At 38.2% G+C, this 16,237-nt stretch overlaps 1 protein-coding gene and 1 pseudogene across 1 annotated transcript; one reads left to right on the top strand and one right to left on the bottom strand.

Annotated features, from left to right (window-relative positions):
- Positions 1–308: 308 nt before the first annotated feature.
- On the bottom strand, positions 309–6,140 carry dazl (deleted in azoospermia-like). Its single transcript, XM_037693360.1, has 10 exons — positions 6,027–6,140; positions 5,243–5,365; positions 3,958–4,049; positions 3,349–3,400; positions 3,177–3,243; positions 2,949–3,088; positions 2,267–2,347; positions 2,038–2,088; positions 1,665–1,736; positions 309–1,382 (listed from the first exon to the last, which is right to left on the bottom strand). The coding sequence occupies exons 1-9, from the start codon at positions 6,027–6,029 to the stop codon at positions 1,692–1,694; spliced, it is 654 nt and encodes a 217-aa protein (XP_037549288.1). The 5' UTR covers positions 6,030–6,140; the 3' UTR covers positions 309–1,382; positions 1,665–1,691.
- Positions 6,141–11,369: 5,229 nt separating this feature from the next.
- Positions 11,370–16,237, top strand: part of LOC119426092 — a 16,503-nt pseudogene continuing 11,635 nt past the window's right edge.

Raw genomic sequence — 16,237 nt, 5'->3', positions numbered from 1 at the left:
TTCGTTCCTTCCTTCCTTCCTTCCTTCCTTCCTTCCTTCCTTCCTTCCTTCCTTGAGCTGCAAGCTCTCCAACATTCCTCCACCAGCTGAGTAAAGCGAGCATACAAAAAAAACATGCTACTTATACGTCGGAAAATACGGTAGTTAAAAATTGTGCACAGAAAATATGCAGATGCAGTTAGATTACAAAAAACAAAACAAGTGTATAAAACAGGAATACAATAAGTGGTTCAAGTAAAGATGAATTCAACTTTTATTATTGAACAAAACTAGTCAAACACTACAGAAAACATGCAGAACAGTGGGGTTTTCAAGGCTCTCTGAACAGAACTCAACACGGTCATGCCTGCTCCCCTCAACGTTGACATAAGACTAAATTCAAGCAGGTTACAGGAAAAAAAAAGTGACGTACGCCTCACACCAATGTGCATTTTCCATCACGCCAAGTCAGTGTTAAAATTAAACATAAAACACACAAAGTGCATGAAATGTCTATAAAATCCTTTGTGTAAAAGCGAGTAAAATCAAACGAGTTGAAGAATTACAGTGAACTACAAGCCGTGAACAAAGCACCCTACTACAAAACCTCCATTATCCACCTTTTACCGTCCAAATATCAGTTGATTTAACCAAAAATAGTAAATTGATGCCGTGATTCTCCTCTACTGTGAACTCCTGGAATCAAATGAAGAGTAATAACCAAAAATTACCAATATTAACGAGGTGCCAAGACAAAGTTGTCTTTCTTTTACCGTTGCTACTAAGTGAAATAAAACAACCGAGTGATGAGAACTAATAAGTGTCAATATGATGTAGTAGAAAAGTTAATAAAGACATTAATCAGAGGAGCATTACACCTGAACTAAAGCTAAAGAACACACCTGCAAAAAGACAACCAACTAAATTGGAGTCATCTTTGCAATCTATATACACATATAAATGTACTTCCTATGTACAGAGAGCCCTTACTGAAGATAAAAGCCCCAAACAAAGACAAAAAATTAACAGCAAAAATAAGTTAACATAATATAAGCACAAAAAATGGGCCTGAAAGACTAGTAGGGGAAAAAAAAGTGGTCCCATGTATTGGCTGGAATAATCATGGTGCTCTCCTCTTCCTGTACAATTGTCACTGTGATCTGTGTGGATTAAAAGCAGCTGACCACAGATCAACCTCATCCATCTCAGGTAAGGTGGCTGGGATCAAACTGGTAACAGTTAAAGTGGAAAGCTCATGCAGTCTGGTGTTAAAATGGCACTCAAAAAGTGAGGCAGAGAGGGGGACAAAGGGGCAAGGGCATTCTGGGAATGACCGGAAAAATGTAGGACGCTTTCAGACATCAGGATGGCACCCTGTCCGTGTTTTGACTCGAAGCCTGGATCTATGGGAGAGGAAATCATATTATAAGTCAATAAATCTTCTTTTTCCCCCCAAATGAACAGACATTTTAGGTTTGAGTTGTTAAGGAACCAATACTAGAAACAGGTTTTCCAAGAAAAGGGTATTTGCAACATTAAAGTAGACTCATCCTGACACCATTCTAACTCAAGTCAAGTGATTGAATGAATTAACCACATCAGAAGCAATAAGTATGCAGTCTTTCAAACTACAAAATACACAGTAACCTATTTATACAGTTTGGCATGCCAGCGTGGGGTTTTACCTGGCAGGAGGGCTCAGTAACCGAGAACTAGAGCACAGTCAGCATAGTCTGGACTCCACAGTCCACATAGTTCTGGAAACAGCAGAAAACAAGGAGGATGAGAATAAATTCACATGTTTCTTCAAAAACATTGCATGCTGTCAGAAAAATAAAACACTATTTAAAAAAGCACAGCATGTTCCATAAATTATCAAGTAGACAAAATTAACTATGTGCAGGTGCAGCACATTTTAAATCAGTTAAATCAGAGACCTTAGCTACACACAACATCGCCATCTAGTGGTGTTTAAGGGTATTACATGCAAAATACAGAATTTTTCGTTAACATTTATGATTAAATATTTTATCTTATTCTCCAAAAGCACATCATCACCTGATTGACAGGCCGTACTCTTTGATCCGGAGTCCAGGGAGTTGTGGTGTACTGCATATGTGGTAGAAAGGGAGACTTGTATCAAATCAATAACAAATAAACTTGAACTTGCTTTAAAAATAAGAGTGCAGGGTATAAATTGTTGAGCAGGAAGTGATACTTAGGCCAAATTAAATATGTCTGCAGGATACCGACTATAACTATTAGATATTTGTGCTTATTTAGCTACCTGATAAGTGTAAGGGTTCTGTGCATAGTTCACTGGCACCTGTGGAAGGACGAACCCTCCGAAGTTGCTGTAGGCGTACGGCTGCAAAAAGAACCACACAAGACAGAATTTACACACTTATGACCGGCTGGCAACAAGTAGGCAATAAAGTTTATGCCTGTGTGCAAAATAGCTCATGAACCACTGGATGAATTTTTATGTAACCTGCAGAAAGAAACTGATCAACTTTTGGAACCCAATTCAAGATGGCCACCACAGCCAGCTGGCCTTGAAAACAAATGGCTGTAGCTCAGTCAGTTTTACAGATAGGCTCAAATATTGTGCAGCAGTAGCTGAGAGTCATTCACAACAACAACAAAAAAACTAGTGGTGTAGGACTGCACTTAAGAATATTTTTAAAGTTTGAACAACGATTAAAAAAAGAAGCACAAAACAGAAAATTCCTGGATACATTTTGGGCATGAAAGGAGACAGATGATATGCAACCCTTCAAAATATGTTGGGCCGTTTACCTTTATAAACTGAAAATAAAATCACTGTAGCTATGTTTCTCAAGTTTACAAGAAAGGTGTCTGACAACTTTGCTGTTGGCACACGAGGTTACTTTGAACTTTTTAGTTTTCAAATTTAGTCTGCATGCAGAATGAGACAGGACCTGCTCGCCCCTGAGAGTGAGAGATACCTGATTATAGGGGCTGCCTCCACTGAGGATGGGTGAGGGTTGGGTCACCCCTCCTCCCATGGGTGTGCAACAAGCGCAGTAGATGTATTGGGTGGGACTCATCCAAGGAGCTGGTCCAACTAGACGAGATGGCGTGGAACCTGGATGGGAACAAAGAATCACTGTAAATGTCTTTCTGTTTAAACGAAGAAACAGTAAGATACAACAGAAGTGCAAACGTTCACATACGTGAGCTCCTTTCTTTCATTATTGCAGGTCCCAGCTTGAGCTTGCGGCCTTTAAAACTGATCTGTTGCTGTCATGTTGCAGCAAAAAACATTTACAAAGATTAATGCATTCAGCTGTTTCCAGTAAAAACAAACAAACAAAAAAAAACATTTTTAAAGAGACATCCACTCACCTCAATGATTGATTGAATGTTGACATCTTCGCTGAAGTACACAAACCCATAACTGGGAAAACAGAAAATTACTCAAAGTACATGAACACTGATTTATTTACAAAATACAATATAAAAAACATCTGATCAGGTTTGATCAGGGCAGCTCCGCTGTGACACTGTCACATGGAAGTAGACTGCTCCCTGCTGTGAAACAATAAGAATATTTGAGGAAAAAATGCTGTATACTGTATATTTATACATGTACATACTGTTTCTTTTATCTTCTAAGTTTATATAAGTTACATGATGTCTGTACTCTGTGAGCTCTTGAAACCAGAGTCAAACTCCTTGTTTGTGAACACAAAGGTGACCGATAAACGTGAATCTGAAACAGGTTTATAGCTTTCCTATTGACTTCACCGAACTAATCACAAGTGACAACAACTTTTATTTTCATGTTTTACCTAGAAATTTCTGCATTTTCTATGTATATTTCTTGAAATATAGAAAGAGCATTACAATACATACAAGTACACAGAGCTGGTAAAAATCTATGTCTTTAAAGATCTAATAAAGTTATAAATTATGCAGCACACACACAAACATCATGCCATCACCACAGCTCACCCTTTGCAGATCCCTCCACGATATGTGATGATTTTCACTTCCTTCACAGCTCCATATCTTGCAAAGAAGTCTTGCATTTCATTTTCATCAACCTGATGGTTAACAGAATTTATTACAAACCACAATATTAGTTTTTGTACTTTATAACCCTCAATCTAGAAGCTCTGAACTCCACTGAAACCAAAAAAAACAACAACATGAAGTAATATCAATTTTAATAACAACAAAACGGTACATTTCAGTAACTTGATCAATAAATAAAACCGTTATTATTTTAAATCTGCACCAGAAGGATCACAAGTGCAGATTCTTCAAATAGCTGAAAAGATCAGCATGTGGTGGTGATCTCAAATGTGATGTTATTAAACATTTAATTAACATAACGTTTGCTTTAATTATGTCTTTAAATTAAATATTTTATTTTTCTTAAAGGTGTGAATTTTAAATTTCATAACTTGTTTTCCTATAATCTTTTATGGTCTTTGGCATTTTTGGTTATTCCTTTACTATTTTATGTAAACAGTGTCTTCTTAGTTTTACTATACTTGTAGCTCTTTTGCTGTTATGTGTCCAGGAAAATGAACCTAGAATATCTGTATTTACTTTCATATCGTCTAGTAAATTGGCTTTTGTAAATACTAATAAACTGAATCAACTTTTGTTGTATTAGATTACAACAAAAATGTATTGGATTATAATTATTATCCCAAAATAAGAGTATTTTCACATTAGATTTGAATCTATCCATCCATTATCTTTAACCGCTTCTTCCTTTTCAGGTTGCGGGGGTCACTGGAGCTCATATCTAACAGTCACTGTGCGCGAGGCGGGGGACACCTGGACAGGTCTCCAGTCCATCACAGGGACACATAAAGACAAACAACTATTCACTCTCCCAATCACACCTAGAGACAATTTAGAGTAACCAGTCAGTCTAACATGCATGTTTTTGGTCTGTGGGAGGAAACCAGAGCAAACCCACACATGCACAGAAAGAACATGTAAACTCCACCCAGAAAGGCCCCAGGCTGGGATTTGAACCAGGGCAACCTGCTCGCTGAGAGGCAGCAGCTCTATCAACTGCACCACCGTGCTGCCCTGAATCCAACTAATTTCACCAAAATATAATTAAACTGAACAGGACTTTATGTAAAAGCATTTTACTTAAACTTGTTTGCGACAAGTGCCATAAGTTTACTTTGGTTTAACAAGATTCATATTTATTGTCATAGATCACATCCTACTTTAATATAAAGTGAACATATAACAAACAGTTTTAACCTACCTTAATGTCGATCCCACCCACAAAGAGAGCGTTGGGGGTCAGTTTGCCTTCAGGGAGAATGTACCCGTTTGATAACTTTAATGAAGGCACGGTCTGGTTCAAGTTTCTGGGCTTGTTGAAATCCTTAAACAAAATGAGAATATTTTGTTTGTATGTAAAAACAAAAATACACATTAACACAAACTTGGTCATACTGAGTGTAGTCTATCCAACTTGCTGCATTTAGGTGACCTTGAACTTGCCTGTCACAAAATGGCACATATGTGGTTGATTAATGGAAGCCAGTGTTTCCAGTACAACGAGGGCGCCAAGCCTACCGTCTTTCATCCACAACTGCACCCCACCCTTGCAAAGAAATGCTAACTACATAAACCAAACCGTTTTACAACTTTTAAAACACCCACTGAACCCCAAATTAAACAAAACTCTTACTTAAATAATGTCCAAACTTTAGCTTATGATTTCTTAAAACAAGCTAGGTGACGCCCCCCCCCCCAAAAAAAAGTTATTTTATCTTAAATTATATTCTCTCCAGCACAACCGTTCCCAAGAAGTGATACCTAACCAAACCAAACGCAGAAAATTAATCGATTGAAGAGTTATGTAACTTGTTTTGACCCATTTTATACTATAAAAATTAAATGCAGCCTTGGTCACACATGCTAATAGCATTTTCCCGTCTAGCTAACACGTGCTCCAACGCACGTTCAATAAATCTGGACTTCTTCAAAAATATGTATATAAATACAATTATTACAGGAAAGTTGTTCAGACTGAAACTTACCATATCTAAAACAATTAAAACCAATAAGTTGGCTTAGCTCTTAGCTGAAACCCTGCTCCGTTCTGCCTGACAACAGAGTGTGAGACCGCGCGCTAACGCTAAGCCCCACCCCCAAAGTCCAAGCGAGCCAACACTACCTGATCAGAGCCAAGAAACTTCTTTTTGGGATTACAGTATTTAATTTAATACAAAATATTCCTAAGATTAAAGCCCATCATTATATTCACTTTTTAATAAGTTATTTTTTGGCAGTCTACTGGGAAATAATGAATTGTCTTAACCCAACAAGAAAAACTCAATGAAAAAATGTTTTTTTGCATTGTGACTGATGACAACAATAAATGTTTTTTTTTTTAAATAACAAACCCATTACTTTTTAAAATACTGACTTCTCCCAAACAGTAATAGTTAACGTACAAAATTGCAAACAACCTCAATTCAGTTCAATTCAAAAATAGTTTATTAATCCTAAAGGGAAATTAAATGTTGTTGTAACTCGTTATCCTGGTTCATTAAAAAGTGTTATAGATACTGATGGCTGTAGGCAGGAAGGATCTCTTGTAAAGGTCCGTCCCACAGAGGATTTGAAGAAACTGGCCGCAGATGCTGTCCGATCCGTCCACCCAGACTTGGCTGGCCTCATGGTTCTTCCAGGCAGCAGGACTGCCAGAATGCCAGGCAGAACTCCTCCCAGAGCGATGACCACTCCTCGCAGCAGCTGCTGAGCTCCTCGTCGCTGCAGACAGCCTGCTGTAGGTGCCGGGGGATGATCCCTGTCCTTCTGCTGTCACGAGCCATGTTTCCTGCTGGTTTCAGGATCTCAGTGGTCAGGCACTCGAGCACAGCCGGCAGGTAGACAGGAATGCATCCACGACACCTCCTTTTCAATTCATTTGTGATTTGGGGCTGTAGTTGAGGTATTATTTGAGTTTTGAGATGTTAATCAGCTGCTCCCAGTTGTTAAAAAAAAAAAAAAACATCTTCTTGTTATGGTTAAGCATCACCAAAGGCAAATAGCCCAAACATTAGAAAAAGTAACATAAATATGGCCATTTAAAAATAAAAAAATATATATCCAGGGCATTGAATACATTTTCTTTCTTGTAATATGTGAAAATATTGCTTATTTTTATTTCAACAGTCAAAGTCAACAAAGGAAAATACAGAATCAAACAATTAAATCTTGCATTTATAAATTTTCAGGTTGTCTGTATCTGTAACAAAGTGCAATATCTCAAAATTTAGTAGACTTCTGATTGAGTGCTCTTATGCAAAACATTAATTTTTGTAATAAAAACTAAAAAAGGCAGTACAAAACATAAGAAACAGTTATATTTATTACTTCCAAATCTCAATAAACTTAATTTGTGCAGGAGTTCTTACATCTTTTAGGACAAAGATCCACATTTCTGGTGGACTGATCGAAGCAGTAGTGCTGGATTTGATTAAAGCTTGTAAAATATCCAAACACAACGAAACAGTGCCAAACATATTAAAAAATTGCATTTCCAAACTTTCCAACTCACCACACCTCATTGGTATGATTGTGCAATCACACTACTGCTTTTGGAGCATTAGATATTCACTTATGGTGAAGTGCTACAAAGCATTCCTGGTTTGTGTTCAAGCACAAGAAAACATTGCACTTCTGACATTTCCACCTTGATGCACACTTGGGGCATAGGTTGCATTGTACCCACTTGCCACAATGAAGAGGCCAGTGTTCCAATCATGGCGCACATCTGGTTGTGGTTTTAGTTGTGGGGGTCTTGGGGTGCATCCTTTTTTCTGTGAGAGGGAAGAAGTGAATGATAGTCGGCAAACTTTGGATACTGGCTTGGTTCAAGCTGTAGATGACTGCCAGGTGGAACATTTTGAGAGACATTAATTTCTGGTTGAGATGTCACAGGCCCTCCTTCAGACCAGCCAGGAATTTGCAATACACAGGTCAAGGATGTATCCAGATAGGGGAATAGACTATCTCCTAGACTTAGCTGGGGTCTTGTAGGTGTACCAGCATGTCAGAAAGATCAATTCCTTCCATATTCTCATTGCAAGCATGGGATGAGTGATGGCGGGCATGGGATAGCGATCTTTGTACTAGACTCCTTGCTCCACTGGTTGACAGCTGAAAGGGGCATGATTCTACAGGTTGCTCAGAAGGTTGACAGATTTGTTGTTAAATCTTTGTACTGCAATAACCCCTTCAGCAGACCTGTAATCATAGACTCCACAGACCTTTTTCATTAGTTCTTTGTCCATCATCAAAGGAGCTCCACCAGAACGGTTTGGTCATATGGTATCGATGCACTTGACACCCAAAGATGTGTGCAAGCTCTGGACCAAGCTGAAACTTGTAAAGAAGTTGTCACAATAGTATTTCAAATAATACTGACATTATGTTTGCATGTTTTTCTTGATTTTTATAGTATCTTAGATCAACTTACAAAGCAACAAAAGCAAGGAGTAGGAAAATTCCTTCAGCATATTCACGATGTACTAACAATTAAATAGTTATATTTACAGAAATACATCAACTAGACGGCTTGAGTAAGTTGATTTTATAGCAAGTTGTCATTTTTAATTAAATTAGTTTACATTTGCTACCCATACCATGAACTGACAAATAAACTGTTTGGTAGAGCATATTTAAAAAATTATTAAACATATAATTTGAGTTTTTGTGCTGCATCAAAGGTTATAATTTTGTTTAGTAAGGCCTTTATCACCAAAATGATAATTAAAAAAAAGTATTGATATGTTTTAAAGTTTACCCAAAATTGATATTATGCTTGATGTAAAAAAAAAAAAGGTATCCAATTTACTTCCTGGTTGGAGAAGGGAAAGACGAACCTACCATTTACTGTCACAGTGCCATCTGGTGGATCTTTTTAGCATTACATACTACAGCTGAGTGGTAAAGATGACTCAAACACCAAAAGCTTATGCTCAATAATCCAGGTACAAATCCATAAATGTTCAGTCAGGTTATCTGGAGTGTTTCTTTTTTTGTTTTTGCTGAGACATTGTCCTTCATCCGAAGGACTTCTTCAGTCCGAGGAGCTACAAACAAACTGGGGTCCCACAAATACCACACTACCATAGTGGAAAAAAAAAAAAAAAGTTTGCTGGTGATAAGATGGTTTCTGGAGCCCAACCTCTGGGCAGACTCCAGAAACCATCTTATCACCAGCAAACTGTTCTTTTTTTTTTTTTTCCCCTCTACGGGAGTGTGGTGCTTGTGGGACTCCAGTTTGTTTGTGGCTCCTTGGACTGAAGAAGTCCTTCAGAAAAAGGCTGAAAACGTCTCAGCAAAAACAACAACAACAACAAAACACGTCCAAATGGCCTGACTAAACATGGATGGCTCAAACAGTTTGAGTTAGGTTAGGCACTCCATTTGGTTGACCAGGCAGTCTTCAAGGTTCAAGGTTCTTTATTGTCATGCGCATCACATGTGGTACATGAAGTGGAACAAAATTGTGTACACAGGGTCACATCCAACAACAGCAAAAATATAAATTGTAAAAGAAACAGGATCTAAGACATAAACTAAGAAATATGTTAAATAAGCTATTTAGCTAAAGCTAAATAGTGCAAAACAATACGCCAAACAACAGCAGCACGAACATGAGTCTGTGTGAGCAGATGAGTACAAATGAACACAGCAGCATGAAATATATCAGCAGCATGAGATGCACACACACACATATATTTATTTTTTTCTTCACAGTGATAATTCTGATTATGAAATTTATAAGTCTAAAATTTTCAGGGTAAAAGCTGTTCCTCAGTCTAGTGGTTCTACACTTAATGCTCCTTAACCTCCTGCCTGAGGGGAGCAGGCAAAAAGTGTGTGTGCTGGGTGAGTGGGGTCCTTCATGATGCAGGTGTCTCTCTTCCTGCATCTGGAGGAGCAGACGTTCGCGACGGTGGGGAGACTGACTCAACAGTCTTAATCTGTGCAGCCTTCACCACTCTCTGCAAAGCTTTTCTTTCTGCAGCTGTGCAGCCTCCATGGCACACATTGATGCTGGAGCACAGGATGCTCTCCACTGCACACCTGTAGAAGGAGGTGAGGACTATTTCAGTCTTAAAAATATCCATAAAATACAAAGATGGTTTTGTTACTGATTCTGCACATAAGGTGAAGTTCAGTTTTTACTTCCTTTTAATGAACTTAACTTTACATTTGTCAGGACATTTACTAATCATTTAATGTCCAAGTTGCTTCCTTTATGCTATTCAACCTTTATTTATACAGGTTAGTCTCACTGAGCTTCGAGGACTCATTTACAAGAGAGACTAAACTAAAAATGATGACAATAGAAGACAATCTGAAAAGAAGACATATAAATGAATATTTTAAAAAAGGAAGAAAATTATATATATATATAAACGAAACAACTACATTACAAAGCAATGTAAAAAAAATCACAAATATAAATATTAAAATACATAAAACTATATCACAGTTTTGTGGAAAGCTCATATTTCCCGTAGGTATCAGAACGCAACAGTAACCGGTGTTACCATGGAAACGTCACGTGAGCTCAACTAGCACAGCGACATGTTGAACAAGTGTTTCCAACGGAGACTTTTATGTGGAACATTCCCTCCGCATAGCGTTACACAAACCGGAAGAAGGTACAGTCAGCTTTAAAAAATTTTAAAACTTCAAGTTTTTTTTTTCCTTCTGAGTAATATTTTCCTCCCCAATACTTGCTGTAAAGTTAGACAAGATAGACCGTAATGTCTGCGTTTGTGTCCCTGTCTGACCTGTTTGTCTGCTTTTTATTTCCGACTTTTTAGACGTGAATAAATAAGAGCTAAAAAAAAAAAAAAAAGCAAGGGTGTTTAGGGATATTTCGTCTTGGGGAAAATTTAGAAAACATTTGTATTCAGCTGGCGTTAAGGATAGGGGTAAACACGCAAGGAAGTGAAACTTTACATTTTGTTGTCATGGTTACAAAGTAAACGTCACAGTTCCTACAACTTCCTCCTTCTGCTGCGGACAGAGATTGATTTTTGACCACATCAATTTAAAATGTATGAAAAAAGCAGGTAAAAAAGCGAATTGATAAAAATTGTATATTTTTAAATGTAAATGGCTCTCATTGTCAAAAAAAAAAAAAAAGTATGCCTCTTTTATGATTGTCCACTGTTGTCGTCACTTTGTTAAAGAAATCAGGTCTCTCTTGTAAAAGAGTCCCCGAGGCTCAATGTGATTAACCTGTATAAATAAAGGTTGAATAAAAAAATGTTTTTCCCTCAACCTCAGATAGAAGATGACTCCATTTTAATACGAGTCACAACCGAGGATATTCTCTCCCCCCACCCTTAATGGATGGTGTAGAACCTTCAAAACTGGTGAGGATGTCGCTCATTGTTTTGCATCAGAGCTTTAGCGAGTTCAGATTTATCTACATAAACACGGTGTCATTTGTTTTTTTTTTTTTTGCCAGTTTGTGCTAAAGCACGATCAGTACCCACCCATATTTCAGCCCAGCTCATGGACTCTGGCTGTTCCATTTAACGAGTTTCGGCATCACCAAACTCCCAGTGAGTCTATTGGAAGCAACTACAGCCCCAGGGCCCAGCACCTGGAAATTAAACGACTACAACACAGACAAAACTCTTTTTGTAATTCCCCATCAAAAGCAACAAGGCGTTGTATCCTTTCATGCTGGTCTATGTAAGCTTTAACTATTTTCTGATGATTTAGTTTATGTATTATGTATATATTTTCTCAACACAGAGTCGATTTTTGATCTTAACAAACTGGTTAGACAGTCCACAAAGTAGGAGACTGGCAATTACACCAAGGAGAAGGTCATGATGCTCTCAACACAATGCAGGGATAAAGCTGAAGATTTATGATCAAATTTTACTCGAAGTAATTGATGTGACTCGTTCATTCTCACACAGGAACACATCTGTTCATGCCTCAATCTCAGGTCAAGCAAAGCACAGGACTGGGAACTTAGAAAGCCCCAGTAGCCGGCCTATGAGTCCTGCAGAGCAGCTCGACATCATGCACAGGCAGGAAGAGAGGGCTACCCAGACCGAACCCAGTGACACAGACCTGGAGGTGAGGAACTGCAAAATCACTCTCTGAGATTAAAATTCCAGAGTTTCTTTTGAAAGACTGACAATCCTGACTTTTCTCTTATAGAGGTATATGTACTACATCAACAATAGAGTCCCTATGTCTGTGCTGGCTCCTCCGCCGCACCAGCAGATGATCAGCATTAAAAAACTGCTTCCTCCTGAACCTAAAGATAACAGTGAACACTTGCAGAGTTTGAGTGAAAACATGACAGAGGAGATCAAAAGAGATTATTATTTCAGCCTCAAGAAAAGCATAGGTAAAAATGCTGTACCGGCTTATACAGTTTAATATGTCTTTGCAAAAAAAATAAATAAATATGTACTTATGCATTCAGTTGACTACATTCTGATGGACCCTTCTGAGTGCCGGCGCCTGTCCATATCCAGCGTCCCCAAGCCTTTTCCCCAGAGGGTGATTCGTGCGCCAGTTCCTTGGACACTCAAGGAAGTCAGCACATGGCAAAGTGAACATCTCTTCACTGTCAGTCCCATTATGGTCCTCCTGCAGGATGTCTGGATACAAAAGTAAGAGTTTCAGTATTGGCTTATGCTAAAGTTGACTTGCATTCAACGCACGCCTTCCCCATCTCATTTTATAATGAATTGCTTGACATTTAAAATTCTTAACATTACTCTTAGTGAGTAAAAAGGTTAATTTAATCATGTGAAATGACATATATGAGGAAGAGTCAGACTTGTAAATTATTAAGTGGGCAGGAAAACGGCTAGCTAATGTTGCTCATATTCAAAGTTGAGAAATACGACGTGCGATTCGTTAAACAATAAGATAAATTATGGGCATTGAGGTGTAAAGTGGAATTCCTGTTCTGATTTGACTTATTTAACTCGTTCAGTGTTTAAATAAGTTACTTTAACGTGTATTTCCTGCTCCAGCTTTTCATCCTTGAGATTTGTAAAAACAGAAGACCTCTCCTCCACCATGCTCCCACTCCCTCCATCTGAGTTTGAACAGTTTGTCCAGACACAGTGCCAAGCTGCCAGAGAGGAACTGGTTCAGACGTGAGTACTGTCACTCAGGATGAGCAGTGAGAAATCCAGCATTCAGACTTCACCAGCGTTTAGTGTTCTTACATTTACTGTGAGCAAACAGCCAAGCCAGCAAACTCCTTTGTTTGTGCAGGCTCGTGTTTCCATCTTGTCAGACGCATGTCAGGCTGACTTTGGAAGGATGCTGAGACTCACTCAAGGATTTTTTTTGTGCATCTTTTGTTGTGTCCGATCCTGTAGCAGCACAGGATGTCTGTCTGCATAGCTGAAATTTGAGTCACTTATTTGTAGAAACTATCTCCTGTGTGGATACATTTTTACTGTTTTTATTATCTGCCACATTCAGACTGAATCCCAGCAGTTATCCTGTGTGTTTCCGGGGTTAGGTAAAGGTCACCAGGGCTCCATACGCCATAGATTACTGTGCAAAAGGATTTTAAACAACAGTTATGCTTATGCATTACATGGCTCTCCAAAAGTACACAGTTTTTGGTTCTCAAAAGCCCCAAAAATTACATTTTTGTTTTTTGATGTCAAATATTTTAGCACATTGTGTATGTCAATACTTTCATTGTGTTTTTAAAAGTACAAAAGTACTGTATCCACATCAGACAAACTGTATCTGGACGTTGTCTTAGAAAAACAAAAAAACTAAATAAAAATAGGCCTGATATAGGACCTGAGAGATTTATCATACCCAAGTTTTTTTCATTTACTTTTTAATAGATTTTTAGATTTTTTTAACTCTTCAGGATTCTTTAGGAATCTCTTAGTTGGTGCCAAATTGCTGCTGTACTCCTGGCAAACTTATTTTCCGTAACAGAGTTCCTAAACTTAGATTTTACACTGTGTATTTTTTTCTATTGTCTTTTATGTGTAGACAAACATTCATTGTTTGAGGTTAGGTATTTTATGTTTGAATGATTAATAGGTCAAGAAATAATTTGCTTGTCGATCAAACTAAATAATCATATTCCTCTGAAAAAGACCATCTAAAGCAAGTCGAGTGAAAACGAACAAAAAGGCAGCTAATGTTCAAATAACAACTTTGAAAGACCTTTAAAAAACTTTTGCTTCAAACCATTTTAAAAAGATTACACAAATGTCTGGCTCCCTGGAAGCAAAATATACAATTATGATGGTTATTCAGGATGTGGAAATGTGGAGTTTCCTTTTCCTTTTTCTGTTTTTAATCTATAGTTCCCTTGATTCAGAAACAAATATTGTTTTAAATAGATGATTGTTTTTGTCTAAGCTAAATAAATATGAAGAAACAATTTATGTACTTGTACAAACATTATTTATGCTGTTTATGTATGTATGGCTAATAATGTGTTCGTTGGTTCATCCTTCATCTTTAAGGTGGCTGCCTTCCTGTGCATCCATTTTGGTCCCCTACAAGGACAAGCCCCTCACACCCAGCAGCGCTCAGGTGTCTTCAGATGGTATCCAGAAGTTCCTCGACTGTGTGGCTGCACTCATGTCACTGCAGCTCCGGAGTCTGGTCATCGAATCATTACAAGACCTGTTACACTTCTTTATGATACATGAGGTTTGGATTAAAGAAACAATCGTCTCTGAGAACTCGGAGGCTTTCCAGTTGATATCACTGGGAAACATCTGCGTTTGTTTGCTTCAGGAGGGGAATGACTTCGGGGAGGCGTTTGATGAGATGACATACGTCCAGCCTCAGGCTCTGCTGGTTACGCTACGAGTGGACGAGCCTCACGTTGAGTTTTCTCCCAGCTTTCAGGAGTGTTGGGAGGTCGTGCAGAGGGCCTTCATGGAAATAGTCAAGAGTGCGACGAAGTTGCCAAGAGTAAAATCTTCACCTGATTACCACTCAAGTTGCTTCTGCTGTTTTTCACTGCCGTGTAATTTCAAGTTCTATTTACAAATAATTCATGACATGTTTGTTTGACCAGGTGGAATGCAAACTCTTTCCTGATATCAGCAACGTGTACCTTCGCACCGTTGGACCTGACGAATCTTTAGTCACGAGCATAATCAACAAGGCCAAGGTTATTTTCCAGAAGAACACAGTGGGACCCAAAAAGTAAAGATACATAATTCTTTGTCATTTTGCGTGTGCTATGATGCATAAATGAATTGTTAATATAACATTACATTTTTTCAGGTACCTGGGTGTTTATCAAAAATACAGCGATCTCCTGGACAATACTGCCAACCAAGACGTGTCAACTTTCCTTAAAGAGAAGCACTCCTTAGAGGGATCAGCCACAGTAATTCAACTTTTCTATCTCTAACCTGCACTCAGATTTTAAGGTATTCATTGTAATATCAAAGCCCCTCTCATTGTTTGAATCTTAAGAAAATTGACAGCATTGACGTTGTACGGAACGAGATTGCTTCACTGCTCGTCACCGTGCCCCTCTCCATGTTTTGCCTGCATGCTGGTGAGCTGATTGGTTACCTTTGTGACTGCGCCGAAAGACTGAAAGACAAGATAATCTTGTTTGAAGTGGAGGAGAACTGCAGGCTCAACAAGGCGTAAGAGAAAACCTGCATTCTGAAAGTATTTAATTATGAAAATTAAAGACGTCAACCGTTATTGTTCTGTTTGTTCTTAGAATCTGTCACCAGTATGAGGAGATTAGTGGCATTGTTCGAGGCACGCCTAAAACTACTGAAGAATTGGTGTCTCTTGTTGGATACATTAAAAAAACCAGTGACGTGACCATTCACAAACTGATCGATGAGGTCCATGCTGCGGTCTACCGCCTCAGCTTCCTCATGAACCACGCCACTCTGTCAAGTAATAATATATTACATTATTATGCTATCATCTCTGGATAAACCCTTCCCATCCTGTTAGTTTATGAAAAATATTTCAACATTTCAAAGAAACTGAAGTCTTATCGTGCATACTCTTTTCTTTGGCTCTTCCCTTCTTCTAGCTGATGACATGAGGCGGAACTTCTATATTTTCCAGTGGCCGAATCAGATTCTAAGTGAGCTCGAAGACAGCAAATCTCGAATGGAAATACTGAAAAAACAAGCTGAAGCTCATCTCCAAACAACGTTATAAAATAAATTCTTCAGAATCTTATACACTTATATAGTTATAATAT

The sequence above is a fragment of the Nematolebias whitei genome, chromosome 19 (assembly GCF_014905685.2).
Source record: "Nematolebias whitei isolate Nwh7 chromosome 19, NemWhi1, whole genome shotgun sequence".
Taxonomy (NCBI): domain Eukaryota; kingdom Metazoa; phylum Chordata; class Actinopteri; order Cyprinodontiformes; family Rivulidae; genus Nematolebias; species Nematolebias whitei.
The sequence above is the reverse complement of the archived record's forward strand: the minus strand, read 5'-3'. Positions and strand labels throughout refer to the sequence as shown.